This window comes from Plectropomus leopardus, chromosome 12, assembly GCF_026936395.1.
Source record: "Plectropomus leopardus strain MGB_pleo_1.0 chromosome 12, ASM2693639v1, whole genome shotgun sequence".
Classification (NCBI taxonomy): domain Eukaryota; kingdom Metazoa; phylum Chordata; class Actinopteri; order Perciformes; family Serranidae; genus Plectropomus; species Plectropomus leopardus.
Window position 1 is genome coordinate 5,055,890 of NC_142187.1, and position 15,875 is coordinate 5,071,764.

Consider the following 15,875-nt stretch of genomic DNA (forward strand, 5'->3'; position numbering starts at 1 on the left):
ACACATAACTTTTTAAGATTTGTCAACAGTCTGTGTTTCTAATAACAACTGGGGGAAACCCTGATTTCTGCAGGTGATTTTATTTTTCATTTAGGATGACATATCAGATGAGTAGATTCTAGCCTGGACTGAAACAGGAGCAAAAACACTATACTTTTAAATCTATAAACTGCTCTGGATCTTTGTATTGCAGGATCAAGGTTGCAAATGGTTTTTCATTTCATTTAAGATACTCTGTGCTTGAAGATTTATTCTTTACATGAAAAATACATTCAGTGGCCACTAAATTAGGTGCACCTGCTACAGGCTAGAATCACCAGAGGCCCGACGATACCATATTTTCACGATACTTAAGTCAAAAAACAATACTATTGCGGTTTTAAACATTTTGCAATATACTGAGTACACCATATATTGCCATATATTGCAATTTTTGACCCCTTTTCAACTGTGAATTATCAGAGATACTTTATTAATTATGTCCCCAAAGGAAAAAAAGTCAACATGTGTTTTATCTTACAAGATAAAGTTTTATATATAACGTTTTTTCACTTCATTTTTCTTGCAGCAAAAATTATCTTGGGACTGAAACAGCAGCAAATTAATTGTTCTTGTAGGCTACCAAAAGTTTAGTTTTTATTGAGTGTCCACATATTGATATAATATTGCCACCAAAATATTGCAATACTATGCTTTAACAATTTCCCCCACCCTTAACACCTGTACAATCAAATGCAACCTAATACAACTGCTCAGCACATTTACCAGGTCATAGTTAGTGATGACGTTGTACTGGACTGAATTATATTTAGAGGCGTCTCTATGATTCCATCACCCCTCATATGTGAACAGAGAGGACAAAATTAGAAACACGTCTCAAGATAATGTAGTTTAGCATAACGCCACTTTCCAACTATGACCTCAACAGTAAACACATAACTGAATTCACAGATTTCTATCAATGGCACCAAAAACTGACCATCATTAACTTCTGTCAAAGCTGTTGTAGTGAATTGCAAAAGACTGAACTGATGTGCCTAATAAGCATCTTCCTGAGCTTTGACATCTTATGCCAATAATAATTATAGAGGCTTTATTCACTTTTCATGGAGGTAGTTCTGTTGTCATCATATGACTTACAGACAGTTAAAAATCAAAACAACATATTTTGCCTCATGCCTGTAGTGTTATTTATTAATCTATTCATCTAGACTTTCGGCAAACTGTCACTTTTGTCTAATAGGTTTAAATACTGTAAACTTATAAATTCACATGTCAGAAAACTGGACTATTTTGCAAATATTAGTTTACTGTAATCTGGTCTTTAGTGGGTAGCATGTGTTAGATTTGCTGCCTAAACCTGAATGTCTACAGTCTCTTGAAATTAGGATTTCTGTCTCTATAAAAAAACCTGTCTTTGAGACTCTAAATGTGGTCACAATCATTATAAAAAGGTGCAACAGGAACACAGAATATAGGCATAATAAACCCAAGAGCTATCAAGAAAATTAAATAAATGCAGGTTTTGCAACCTCAGACATGTAAATCAATTCACTTTTCTCAGTCACAGACACTTTTAACTTCTGTACTACTACGCGAACTTTGCTCAATGCAGCTGATAAATTAAAGTAACTTTAAAGCTAAAAGGCATTAGCAAACTAGCTTTGCCATGCAAGGACCCAGGTCATGTGTGTGCTTCTATAGACAGAGAGGAGATAGTGGGAGGTTACACAGGCAGCTGACAATCAGACAAAACAGTAGACAGTTGAGCAAGCAAGGACAGTAGAGCTAACAGCAGCAGCAGGTCAAGTGATAAAATAGTTATGATCATGGTAACAGATACACAGAGGCAGGCAGAGGGGAATCAAATCAACTTATCAGTTTACTGTTGCAGGTTTGTTAATAAAGGGCCCGACCAGCACAGTACATTTGTGTCCCATGTGCCAACATATGGGAAGGGTGATTTATTTGGACACAAATGTTTCTCTGGTACCTTTTTGTAATAGAAACTTTTTTTTATGGATTTTTAATTGTGATCCAAAGCAGATTTGTGTGTAGATTTACTATAGTTATGATACAGATTAAAACTTGAGCTGCTCTACATGTATGTGTCGGGCCTGGTTATTACATATACATAGATAAAAAGGATCAAACACCAAGCAAGCCTGGTGCTCAATCCACAGACAAAGAGCCATGCATACAGGAAGACAAATAGTAGCTACTTCCTGCTATCCTAGCCTACTATCATTTGATCAAATTTGCCCAGTGTTATTCATAATCTTCCCTGTAGTTCACCAACCTTCCATTGGGGGGAGCTGTGGCGACGAGGACTCCTGGTGCTCTGAGTGTGCAGGGAGAGAAGGAGGGGCTGCGGGGGTGATGGATGGAGGGGGAGTGGCTGTTGCTGAGCTAAGGGGCGTGGCTACACTTTTGAGGGAAGTGTCTGATGATGGCGTGGGAGTGGATTCATTCTTACAGGGAGAAGCCAAGGAGCTAAGGGTTGTGGCGAAGGTGGTGGTGGACGCCGCGGTTCCTGCGGCTGCTGTTGTGCTAACAATAGGAGCAGCTGCAGTCATAGTGGGTGTGAAGGATGTGAGTGAGGCTGAGGGGACAAAAGGCTTGGCATCGGCGTTGAGGACTGATCCAACTGCAGTTGCTGTAGGGCGTGTGTCTGTGGCAGCTAAGGGTGATGGGTTGGTGGAAGTAGGAGGAAGGTCTGGGGTGCTCTTGGAGGGGTTGGAAACTGAAGTGACGTGTGAGGCAGGAGTGGAGGTTTCTGCCGAGGTGGACTTTGTCAAGGGAGCTGTTGCAAGGGAAGGGGTGTTGGTGATAGGGGTGGTGGTCTGTGAGTCAGGAGTGGAGCCTGGAGGGGTCTGGAGGACTGAATCCAGGAAAGAGAAGGTCTGGGAGACTGGGCTGAGATTGTCCCCTGTCATCAACGCTAGACTACCACTAACATCCCCAGCTAAACTGCTCTTGTTGGCAACACTAGCCCCTGTGCTAACGCTAGGTTCAGGTTTGCTGGTCATCATTTTCTCTTCATTTGCTTTTTGACCGTCTTTTGCAGACAAAGGGAAATCATCTACACACATCGGCTCGTACGAGCGTGGAGATGAATCTGTAACAAGGCTAGCATGGGAACTGTTGATGAAACTTGTGGGTATTTGTGCAGGGGAAGAGGGCAAAACAGGGCTAGGGTTGGTGTCTGGAGCTTTGGAGTCAGAAGGACCAGAGTTGGCAGTGGTAGCCTGAGTAGGACCAGCAGTAGCCGGCGTGGGAGACATGGGCTGCTGGGGCCCTCCCCACTCCTCTGGAAGTCTTGCCCGACTCTTTGTCTTCTTGCCTTTCACTCTACCCCCTCCTCCACTCTCTCTGATCTCCCACTCCCAGTTCTCCTCCTCGTCCTCGTCCTCATCCTCCTCCGCCTCCAGTCCGCCCTTATCCTGCATCCCATGCTTGTCTGATTGTCCGATGTTATTCTCCTGGCTATCCAAGAAGTCATAGACCTGGTCATGGCCCTTCCTCTTCTTCTTCCGCCGTCTCTGCTGTTGCTTGCCAGCCTCGCCCCCCGGCCCCACTCTCTCAGGGCTGAGGGGTTCAGAGGCAGAGGAAGTGGGACTGCTGTCCTCCATAGAGCCGCTGGGAGAGAGGATGGGAGCTGCCGAGGGGGGGGAGGGTTTTATAAGAGGAGGAACCAATCACATACTGTGTAAGAGAATCACCTGCCAAAAAGCCATCAGATTGTGGTTACCATAAGTGGTTTTCACTACATAATGTCTAAATTGGCCACTTTTTCATGGCAGTAAAAGAGTGTAATCATTGATCTCATCCAAAATTAAGGTCCATACCAGCCTATGTGATATTTTGAAAAAGTGAAGCTTGAAGAATTACCAATAACTGAAGGTGGATTTTTGTTTTCTTATAGGAATATGCTACTGCAGAATTAACTGTTCCTTCTTACAAAGAGTCAGACAAACTCACAAATACATTGTTTTGTGCTTTTGCATATCTTTTGAAGGTATGTTGACTAGATTAGGACAACAGTGGGGATTAGGGTACTTAACAATAGGCCTTTTTTTTTTATAAATTCTACATCAAAGTCTATTTACAGGCATTGGAAAATACTACTGCAAATGTGAAAAAAAACATATAGAGCCTTTGTGTCTCCAGAAGGACCACTATGTAGAATGATAAATGCCCTCAAGTGATGTCACTTGAGTCAGTGTTGATGGGGTCTGAGGACCACAAATTTAAAATGATAAACATATGTGGTTGTGGAGATAGAGGTGATTTTACCAGACCTCTGTATCCCGCTCCTCATCTCTACTAAAGGCTAGCGCTCAAGGAAACATTAATCAACAGCATAACCCAAATCTCAATTTGCATTGTGGATAAAGTTTTTGCCAGATTTTGAGAAAAAAAAGAATAATTAGAATAAAAAATATGATATCTCTGGTTCTGCTGCACCAGTTTCTTTCTGTCTGTTTCTGTCTATCACAAGTCCATCACAGTCATAGGTGCAATGGTGCATGGGTCATTTTAAGAGCTACTTCGATCCCATAGACGACTATCAATTAGGCAAAGGTAGGCTGAACTTCCATTCAAAATACCCTTGTTTTACTTGCAGAGATTAAAGTCTTCGATTGTCTGACTCTAGGTAATTGGAAAAATATTCATTCATTCAAGTCATCAGTACATTAATGCATACATAATACCAACCTGTTCTCATTCCCAGTTCGTCAAATACTGATGCTTTGAAACGCCCCTCGGCATCTCAAAGCAACCCACAGGGCACCCTTTTGCGTATTTATATGATGCGAAGCTGAAACACATGGTTGATGTTTTAAAACAGTTGTGCTACTTAGTTTTATTCAGAAAAAAAGTTCATGTTTTGGGTTAAGATAAGAATGTGGGGTAACGTGTTGTAAATGTCTGAAAAGAGTGTACCGTTAAGAAACATTGACTTGTGGTTTCACACAAGACATAGGAATGTAAGTGATGTAACGTAATATCAAAACAACATTGACTTCAAAATCCATATAGTGCAGTTTTGGTAGACTCGTCTCCTATCTTCCCTCTCACCCTTTCTTGTCCTTTATACTGCATCTGTTTCTCTCAGCATAAAGTATTGCAGGAGATGACTTTATATTGGAATAAGTTCAATGTCCTGTGCGTCTTACATGGATGCTAAAGGGTGCATTGATAACACATGCTTAGGGATGTGACAAAGTGTATTTCAAGCCCTGGAAATGAGAATGGGCTGTATACCTAAAGCCATTGAATAGAAATTACCACAGTAATTCTCAAAGATGAAGTAAAGTCAGTAGTGTGGAGTTCTGTTTGTGCAGAATATATGAAAAAATAGTCATAAAGTGTCTTCTGTGGATGTGTCCAGCCATCGTAACCACAGTCTAGCAGCTTTTAGACTCCATTTGGCACAACCTTTAGAACATTCTCATAAAGTGGGATGTATGTGATGGTGCCTACTTTTATAAATACATTCAACCTGTTGTATACTCACCTGTTTGAGACTTTCTATATTTTAGTAAAGGCTAATTTGGGATTGCATGTCCATAATCAATTGATATTAAGACAGATATTTGCAGGTACTCTTTTACAGCAACATTGTGGTTCTGCAATGAGCATTAGGTGGGAAGAATCTGCTTTTGTTTATCTCCATGGTTGTGTTTCAAATAACTGTCATTTAGCATTTAATTTCAAACAGCATTTTCATTAATAATTTGCCAAATTGTCATCATAACTCGGTAAAAGCTCACAGCTTACATAAAGATGAGGCCTAACACAAGTTTAAGATCCTTGCCTTTGGACATTACCTCTACATTCAATATTTATCCCAACCAATACAATACAATTGAGAGGAAATGAAAGCTGAAAGCTCTATTGGTTGGTTATATCATATACTGTTAATTTCTAAATTCTAAAATTCTGGATGGAGTTTGGAATGAAATGTTTCAACATAGCACTTTTCAATCAGTCAGTAAACGTTGTGATTCTCTGTTTGTCCAAAAAAAGGTTTGATTCACCTCTTTTAAACATCATCATCATAATCATCATCTTGACCCAGCAGGCAGAGCCTTGCAGAGGGAGCAGGCACACAAAACAGAGCACAACAAACACTGCCGGCAAAAGAGCTCTGAAGCAAGTTAAAGTGGAAACAGACAACCCCCCAGCCCCTTGGTCTTTTTAAGTAATATTATTGTTGGTACCAGTTGTCTTTAAGACAACTGGATCGCTATTTGTTTATCTCAGAGCCTAGCAGCTACTAACCAGTTAGTTTCCTAGAGTTTAGTAATGCAAAGAACTTGCGGAACTTACAGAATATTGATACTCTGGTAACTGGGAAAAGCTACCGAAAAGCTATCAGGAAAAACAAAAGTGCTATCCTCTTTTGATTTGGTTGTACAATGGTTGATGCACTTCCTCATGCCGTAAATCGAGCCTTCATTTTCCCAGGAGATTGTACCTGGTGGCAGACAGAATTGCACAGTGAAAGCAAGGCTTATAGCAAAAAGAGTGTGGAGACCCAATTTGAGCCTGACAGGTTGGGCTGGGATTGTATAAATATTTGCAAATGACATTAAGGTTTGGGTTAGGTCAGGCCAACAATGGACCAAATGTCTGTGTTAGGCTACAGCAGCTCAGTGCTGGGGTTTGTTTTTTTACGTTACAACACATGAACACAAAACATAGGTAATTTCAAGTGGCATGTAAGTTAACGTTAGCTAGGTAATGATGGAGGACGTCAGACAAGTTATGTCTTCGCCTAACATTACCCAAAGCTTGATGTACTTGTTCAGGGAATTCTGGCCTTTCTAGCCAACTGCAGCAGCAGCAAACAGAACTTAAGCACTAGTGGAAGACAAAAGGGAACAGCACTGAAGCCATCCAAGGTGGATGTTATCGCCTCACCACAACACACGGATTAAGTAAATAATTAAGTTACAGATCAAGAAGAGATCATGGGAATGAAGACTTGACATAATGAAGTTGTAAGACTTCTTCTGACAAACTATTTGCATGTTTTCCTATAAAAGGTAATGCATTCAAATTTGTACAAAAACCACATATTTTTAAAGGCTTTGATCACATGACCAAAGTGCTGAAGGGAATCAGTAAGGAAGCAGTCCTGGTGGGATGGTGGATGGGTCAAAAAAACAGAATTTCCGTCTGGATTTTCCCCATGAGACGCGAGTTAAGAACCATGTAAATTTTGCGTTATTTTAAGGTAAGTCCTCACCATGTAACCTCTGTAACTTTACATTAATTATATAATTGTACATTAAGGACATAATGTCTTTAATTAAGTACTAATTCTTAGGAAATACAAACCGGTCTATGCGTATACTGATTAACTGTGTTAGGCTTGGATTGAGTTTTGACTTTTGACAGGGAACCAGTTTGAATGCAGATGGTGTCATCATTCACTAGCAATCACATTTTGTAATCAAAATTGACTTAATAATTATAAGTTAAAGCAAAAAAAACCCTCTATTTCCACTTTAACAGGGTAAAAGAGTCAGGCACATTTCAAATACCATGCATAAAAATACTTGCATGCATATCTTTAGAGTAATAAATGGCTCATTGTCTTAAATGCAGAAACACTAAAATGATCCAAAATGATCTGTTTAAAAATATGGAATTATGGAAGTTACAGCATCACAGCACCACAACAGATTGTTCACATGCAAGCATTACCAAACAACAAAAGAAATGCAGCTTGACACCAGATGACCCCTTCATTTGTCTGTTCCCACTATCTGTCTTGTTTGGGGATGAAGTCATCACAGTTGGGTATGAATTTTTCCTCTGAAGCAATATTTCTCAATTATTTCTGACAAGCACTTCATCAGCTCGGGGAGAATGAGAGAGAGAAAGATGAACAGACAGATCGAAACAGACAGATAGAGGGATAGATTGTATAAATGAAACTCTTTGACCTATACACTCCACTCAGTCTGCTCATCGTGTCCTCTTCCTTTCTAAATTATTATTCCTCCATCTCAGTTTTCATCCTCCCATCTCTGAAATCAGTCTTACATCACTGGATGTTAATGTGAATCCAAAAAAGGTGCATTCCCATCTAAATCTGGCACTTTTCCACGTATTTCTAAATACTTGATTGATTGAAATTGCTATTTTTTCCCGTTGGCCTCCAATGCTTGCCAAGCTATAAACAGCTCGAAAAAGAAGCAAGGCCAGGGCATTATCATCTATATTTAATGTGATAAGGTATTTAATGGGAGTACATCTTAATCTGGAGGCTGGCAAACTGCCACAGGAAACATTAGTGTTTAAGCACTGGTTGCCTCAAACACATTGCCTATGCAAAAGTGCTATGGGTGGGAGTTAATCTGAAATTTTGTGCACGGGGGGGTGGGGGGTTATATCTCTGTGTATCCCATTGGCACCTGCAGACAGCAAGAGGAGCAAGTGTGTAAAGGACTTTAAATTTCATGGTTCGGGAAGAGGTGACACAGACAGAGTGGAAGGCTGGTGGGTGAATGTATCAGTAGTGTCTTGCAGAGGATTTGTGGCTCCAAAAAGACCTTTTGCCCAGTACTGTAAGTCTGGGTATACACTGTCTGATTTTTGAGTGTTTCAGATTGATTTATCTGTTTTCATTTTACTATCACCACATACCCAAGTTTATTAAGATCCATATCGCGTAGTGTAGCTTGCACTAATCTTATAAGATTGCAAAAATATTACAGTCTGCAGGTAGCTTCAGACATCATAAAGTAACCTGAATTGTTACTATAACCTCAAACAAACCAATAAGATTCCCATCTAACAGAAAATATACTCTGGTTCTTGTGGAATCATTTGGCCAAACAGAGTACAAGACTGGTCCAAAAGTTTTATGATTTTGGCTTTGCGACATTAGATACCCAGTGATGTGAGACAGGAAGGAGTGGAAAACCATGACTTGGCATGACTCCGAATGGCTTCTTTGGCTTCTTTCTTTAGTCTGCCAACAGGAATGAACTACTCATACTCAATTATCCTTCTAAAGTGCAATTAAGAGAAAGACATTCAGAGAAAACACACAGCCATTAAAACAGCTATGTTTTATTTAGGAAAAACACTTAAAATGTCTTTCTCTTAACACACCTTTAGATTGTTCAGTGCTTAATGCCCCAAGTGGTGGTGTAGATGTAGTTTAGATTACATTTCTCTTATGATGTGCACATGCAGCTGTGACAAAGGCAAGGGACTTCAATATCAGTGGTATCACATTACTGTTGGGATGAGTATAATAGACCTTTTTTCATGGATTTTTTTTTCTTTTCATGCTGGCTCTTTGTCATGGCTTACTGGGACTTTTCAATAGAGCAAAGCAATTGATCATATTATTAGTAACACCTGTAATCCCTGATTCTGGATGTTCTATTAACAATTACTAATTACATTCTCAACAGGTTTGTGCAAAACCATCGTCCGACCCTCCAGTACTTAAAACCTTCTCAAATCCAGGACTTTTACGGTTTTATTTTTCCAAAGTCCTATGCTTTCAGGGTCAGTCAGTCAGTCATTTTCTGTAACCGCTTGTCCTCGTAAGGGTCGCGGGGGGGCTGGAGCCAATCCCAGCTGTCATCGGGCGGAAGGCGGGGTACACCCTGGACAGTTCGCCAGACTATCGCAGGGCCTGCTTTCAGGGTCTTAAATTCCAAATGTCCAATGTTCCCAGAAGTCCTAAGTTCCCAATGTCATATGTTCCCAAAATCCTATAGTTGTGTTTCCCTGAAGAAAACTTTCGGTATAGTACCTTTGGAACTAAAAGTAACCCCTACAAACATGTACCTACACTCTGGACCTGTTAAGCATTTCCACTGCAGACAGTGCTCTTACATGGAGGCAGTTTCGTAACTCACTGCTCCATTCAGCAACACTCGCTGCCACAGTAAAGAATGGTTCCAAAGGTATCATCCACAACTTTTGTAATGGAAAAGCAAAAAATGAATACCTGGCTGAACTGAACTGAACTGAACTGAACTGGCTTGCTTGGTGGAAATGCAGCTTATGGTTCCAGGGTCCTGAGTTCCCATGTTTAACATTCTGTTTATCCATATCAACCCTCCTAATGTGGTCAGGTCAATTTGATCTGTGTCATGACTCTCAGAGTCATGATAATAGTTCTCGAACCTAACTCTAGCCCGTGTCACATTAAGCAAATACAAAGCTGGGCTAAACCGTTTTCATTAAAGGTTGCATATTTTACATAACATTTGACAAAAAAAACAAAAGATCTGCAATAGGAACATGAAAGATTGGGTTTGCTTATCTAAAGCTTACATTTTACTCTTCATTGTTGTCATCCAAATTATGTAACAGGGTTGGCACATTTACAGAATGTCTGCAGGTATTTTGTGTGATGGAGCGGTGAGCTGAGGACAGAATGTTAAAATAGCAGCATGTGGTTACATCACTACACTCTGTTCCCTGAAACATTGAATGGGTACAGTAGTAAGTTATCTTTATCCTCAAACAAACAAAGCTAAAGTTTTTTTTCACTCTAAAGACTTAAGTGACAATTGTAGCAGTTTTTACAGTAGACATTAATAGCTGCTATTGGGTAACAGACACTTTCTCCTCAATTCATCCTTGCTTTCTAAAAGATGTGTTGAAATTTCCTGTAATGAACCAGGATAGTAACTATTACATAATAACCAGCCTGTACTGCTCACTGGCTTTAAGCTAGCAGGGCTATCTTTAGTACAACAACAAACAGAGGAGATAAAAAAAAAGTAAGAGTAAGAGCTTGCTAAATGTTTTATAAGTTCTGCACTACTGAAACTCAGATGCTGAGTCATTTTCAAAGTTCAGTTGAGGGTCCTGCGGTTCAAATCTTTTTTTTCTGTCCATTTCTCACACCTGAAGCTTTTATGCTGAGAGGACTAACGGCCCTAGTGAGTGTAAAATTATGTTTCGAAAAACCACAGATGTTACGCAGCACCAAAAGCATGTCTCTGTTCTTTCTATTTCTGTATGAAATGTTGCTTTTGGGCACAGAAACACAGGAAAACTGCAAAAGGCACAGTGTGCTGCTTTTACTTTGTGGTTAAATCGTCTTATGGGTTTGTGATTTTGTTGATTAAGGTTATCCCTAACACTACAACAACATTTTGAGATAATGCGCAGCTGTTATCCACCCAAGCAGCTATTGATTATTATTAACATTACCAATTCATGATAAGAGGCAATATAAATTTCATGGGGAGCTCTAAGATGCCTATGGGTTGTTTTTTTTCTAACAGATTGCAGTAACTACAGAAGACATAAAACTACAGGTTGCCCTCTATTATTTAAAAGAGTCCCATCTGTCTGTTGATCCAGTTTTGTCATGAGACAAAGACAGTTGCAAAGTGCGCGCAGCATAAGACATCAGGGCAGAGCTGGATCTGATCCACCTCCACTGGAAACTACTACAAAAGGCTGCCCTCTGCTGCTGGATGAGTGTGATCAGGCTGTTACTCTGCCCCTGTCACCACCTGCCCCTTGCTTCCCAAACCCAGCGCTTCGTTCTACATTAATTAGCAAAACATTTAACATTTTGAGTCAAATTTAAGATATGATCTGGATTTGAATTTTTCAATTTTGGCCAGGGCTCTAGCTTCAACATTTGTTGTAACTTTGTAATAAATCCAACCAACCCTCCCTAAAAACATACTACCCTAATTCCAAAAATGTTGGGTTGTTGTGTAAAACGTAAATAAAAACAAAACGCAATGATCTGTAAATGTGTTTTGACATGTATTCGATGGCATACAGTGCAAAGACAAGATATTTATTATTCAAAGTGATGCATTTTATATTTGTTTTTTTTTTAATTTAGACCTATTCTGAATTTGATGCCTGCAACACATTTCAGAAAAGTTCAGACAGGGGGCAACAAAAGACTGGGGAAGTTGTGGAATGCTCAAAAAACAGCTGGACCATTTCACTGGTAAACAGGTTAACTGGTAACCAATGACAATATCATGACTGGGTTTATAAGGGGCATCTTTGAAAGGCTCAGTCGTTCACAAGCAAGGATGGTGATAGGTTAACCCATAACCCAAATATTAAGAAGAACATTTCTTAACGCACAATTGCATTACACATTAAATGCCTGTGACCTTTGACCCCTAAAGCTGCACTGCATTAAAAACTAACACAATTGTATAAAGGATATAACTAAATAGGCTAACACAAAGTGGAAAAGTGTGCTTTTGTCTAATGAATCCAAATTTCACATAGTTTTTGGAAATCATGGACGTCTTGTCCTCTGGGCTAAAGAGGAAAAGGACCATCCAGATTGTTACCGTTGCAAAGCTTGAAAGCCACCATCTGTGATGGTATTAGGGATTGTTAGTGTTAGTCACATCTGTAGAGGCATAATGAATGCTGAAAGGTACATACAGGTTTTAGAGCAACATATGCTGCCATCTAGACGTTGTCTTGTTTAGAGACTTCCTTGTACACAGTGAGACACACTGTGTACATTCTTCAGCTGTGTAGTGTACAACAACAGAGACTCTAGACTGTTGAACATCTAACATTGTATATCAAGCAAAAACATAACAGAATTTCACTTCTAAAAAAAGTTTGGCTGAGGAATGCGACTTCACATGTGTAGGTTTAAAAAACAGGTGCTCTTTGGATTTGAAAAAACACAATTTTTTTTGTGAAAATATACATATCTTTCAGTTTGCACATTTAAAATCTTGTCTTTGTATGGTATTCTATTGAATACAGGTCTAAAAGGATTTGCAAATCATTGCATTCTGTTATTTTTTTGATGTTGTCCAGCGTCCTAACATTTTTTGATTGTACAGATTGTACATGAAAACCCCCAAACCAAACTACATAAACTGTAACTGCCGCCTCTTATCTTTCTCCTGACTCAGCCCACCCCACACAGTAACACATGCATCCACCGCTCTCTCAGATACCTGCAGTGTGATCCATAGAGTGGAGTCCCGGGCCGCCAGAAGAAAACACATCACTGGTTTTCATTGGACTGCTTCCACTGGTGTTAGTGGTGCTTTTGCTTTCCACACCAAACAGGCCCGAACTCTTCTGGGAGTCCATGGCCGAGCCCATCCCGGTCTGGCCCAGAGTGGAGCTCATGCTGCTCTGGAATGGTGGCATGCTAGACCCCATGGTCCCTCCCATCCCAGACTGAGAAAAGCCTGATGGAGAGAGAGAACACAGAGATTCTTCACCAACAGACAACTGTCTCAAGAAAATTAAACACACTGCTGCTATATAAAGACACTGCTTTTACATTTTTTTCTAAAATGTATATGATGTAAGGAAGCTGTAAAAACAGTGGTGAGACCAGGCGTTTCATAACATTAATCCATAACCAGACTGGCATGCTTAAAGTATCAAGATAAAGCTGGTCAAATGATGCATTATAATTTGTCACACTACACCAGTTTCAATAATAATAGTAACTAAATTTTGTTGACAAATTTAAGCTTAACATTACTAGAGGGAAAGCTCAACTAAGTATGAAAATTCAGTCATTATCTAACTCAGTCTGATGGAAAATCAGGTGAAGTTTTGCAATCTACAAAACAATCAATTGAAGCAAATGGTGACAAGGATTGAAAAAAATACAAAATAAAACCATAAAATATCTCCATACTGCTTGCCTGAAGCAATCCAAGTGTCCTGAAGCCCTGAGATAGCACAGCGGATACGTGAACGTGGCTCCCACACTACTAACTACAGGCTACGACAAGGCTAAAAACGTGACCTCAGTCCCATTTTTCAAAAAAACCTGGCACATCGGGGCTTAGGGACACTTGATGACTTCAGACGAGTAGTACTGAGACATTTTGCGTTTTTATTACGGTTTTATTTTTTAACGTATGTTTTGTGGACTATAAAACTTCACCTAACTTTCCCTCAGCATGTTGGTGAGTAGATAACAACTGAAGTTTTAATTTTTGGGTGATATAGCCCTTCAATGCTACTATACACGGAATTTGAAAAATTCTAATTAGTGTCCCCAGTGGTTGAATCAGTGACTGCCGCCAACTGCACCAATTTTACTGTGATTGTCTAATTGTTATATGTCTACGAACTAAATTGGCTGCCATTGGAATTTATATAACCTGGATTTAAACAAGTAAGGCTACCAAGAGCTAGCTCTCTTTTACAAAGATAGTATACATTGACAAAATATCAAAAATGTAGCCGATACTAAAGTTCACATTAAAAGCAAAACACACACAAAAGCCAATGCATACATAAAACAAATAATCCGAAGCATCAACAGATGGAACAATGTCACTCAAAGAAAACACATGCATTCACTGTGTTCTGTCAGTCAAAACAGATTTAAATTGATTAAGAGGAATTCATGCATCTAATTTTAAGAACTTCTGCAGGTTGTTCCACTGTGTGGGGTCTAATATTTAAAAGCCAAATTCCTGATACCAGCACTAACATAATGATTTGAGAAAGGCGTCTGAATGCAGCACAAAAAAACTGATATCAATCCAGGTTTCAAAGGGTTAAACAACTTTTTATGGTAATATGCAAACACACAGGAGTGATAATATGATGATCCATCCAGTCAGAGGTCAATATTACACAGGAGGTAAAAAAGTGAAGTGGACCTAGTAATGAGTCAGGCATGCTGTTGTCCTTTGTCTTGTTCAGGCTCCATTGATCTGTCTTTGCTCCCATCATAGGACCTGAAAAGGGAGACAGACAGACAGAGAGACAGAGACAGATAGGCAGGAGGGAGAGAAATCCAAGAGTGAACAGAGGAGCGAATATTTGAGAATGACAGAGGACAGTGAGGGCAGAGAGCCAGAGAAGTCAAAATGAGTGGGAGGAGTGAACAAAGAGGTGAATGATTGGGAGAGATGAGGAGCAGAGTGAGATGAAGCCGTGGGATAGAATATCAACAGATATGCTAATTTTGGTAATGTCCAAATGAGTGCATGCATAATGTAAATTTATATGGAAAAACCAAAAAAATATGTTTGATATTTTGACATGTCACAATAGGAAAAGCACAGGAGTAATAATGAAATGAACAATGGCTGAATTCCATTTAGCCACTTCAATTTCAAGGTTAAGTTTTTGTTTTCATAGCTTATTGAGACATGTGAATAAAATTAAGCCATACTGTTATTTGTAACATTTGTGGTTTTCATACTATGACATAAAAAATAACTATTGCAACAAACAGAGAATGCAATAAAGACTTTCTGCATACAAGCTGATATGCACATAAATTCTTCCTTTTCTTTAACATCTAACACTATAGACACCGCCTTGACATTTTGCTACCACAGATTTGACTCTTGTTTATGCTATTTTGTTGTATGTATTGAATGAAACTAAACACATAAACACTTTTTTGCTTCCTTTTTGTTTTTTTTTTTTGGTTACAAATTAGTTTAAAAAAAACCTTTTTTAATAATGTGAAAAAATTGTTGGAAAAACCTTTACTTATGAGTAATTGATTAAAATGTATGTTCATAAATATGGTAATTAAGTACGAAACACTTTTGAATTTCTTTCAGATAATGTGGAATACTTAGCTGGAACAAATTAACTTGTATGAGTTATCAACTTAAAAACGTGTCTTCATAATTATGGTAAACTAGTATTTAATTACCATATTTATTATACATTTTCAAGTTGATTCATCCTAAAAACTATGTTTTCATCTCATTTTAAAATGAATTTTTAAGAGTTATGTAGTGTTACCATATTTATTGGAAAAGGAGAAGTGCTCACTAATGCGGATTTAACTAAATTTGTAAAAATGTAAAAGAAATACATCTGTTGAGTGCAAAAAAAATAATAAGATTTTCAACTTAAACTTGTGGAAAATGGGAACA

At 39.0% G+C, this 15,875-nt stretch overlaps 1 protein-coding gene across 5 annotated transcripts in view; it reads right to left on the reverse strand.

The window, feature by feature from the left end:
- map4l (microtubule associated protein 4 like) overlaps nt 1-15,875 on the reverse strand; it is a 126,740-nt gene that overhangs the window by 59,024 nt on the left and 51,841 nt on the right. For all 5 annotated transcript variants that reach the window (XM_088085059.1, XM_088085058.1, XM_088085056.1 and 2 more), the window contains exons 4-6: nt 14,637-14,714; nt 12,957-13,196; nt 2,300-3,658 (exon numbers count right to left, since the gene is read on the reverse strand). In XM_088085059.1, coding sequence (XP_087941185.1) covers nt 2,300-3,658; nt 12,957-13,196; nt 14,637-14,714 — 1,677 coding nt within the window. The remainder of the gene's footprint in view (nt 1-2,299; nt 3,659-12,956; nt 13,197-14,636; nt 14,715-15,875) is intronic.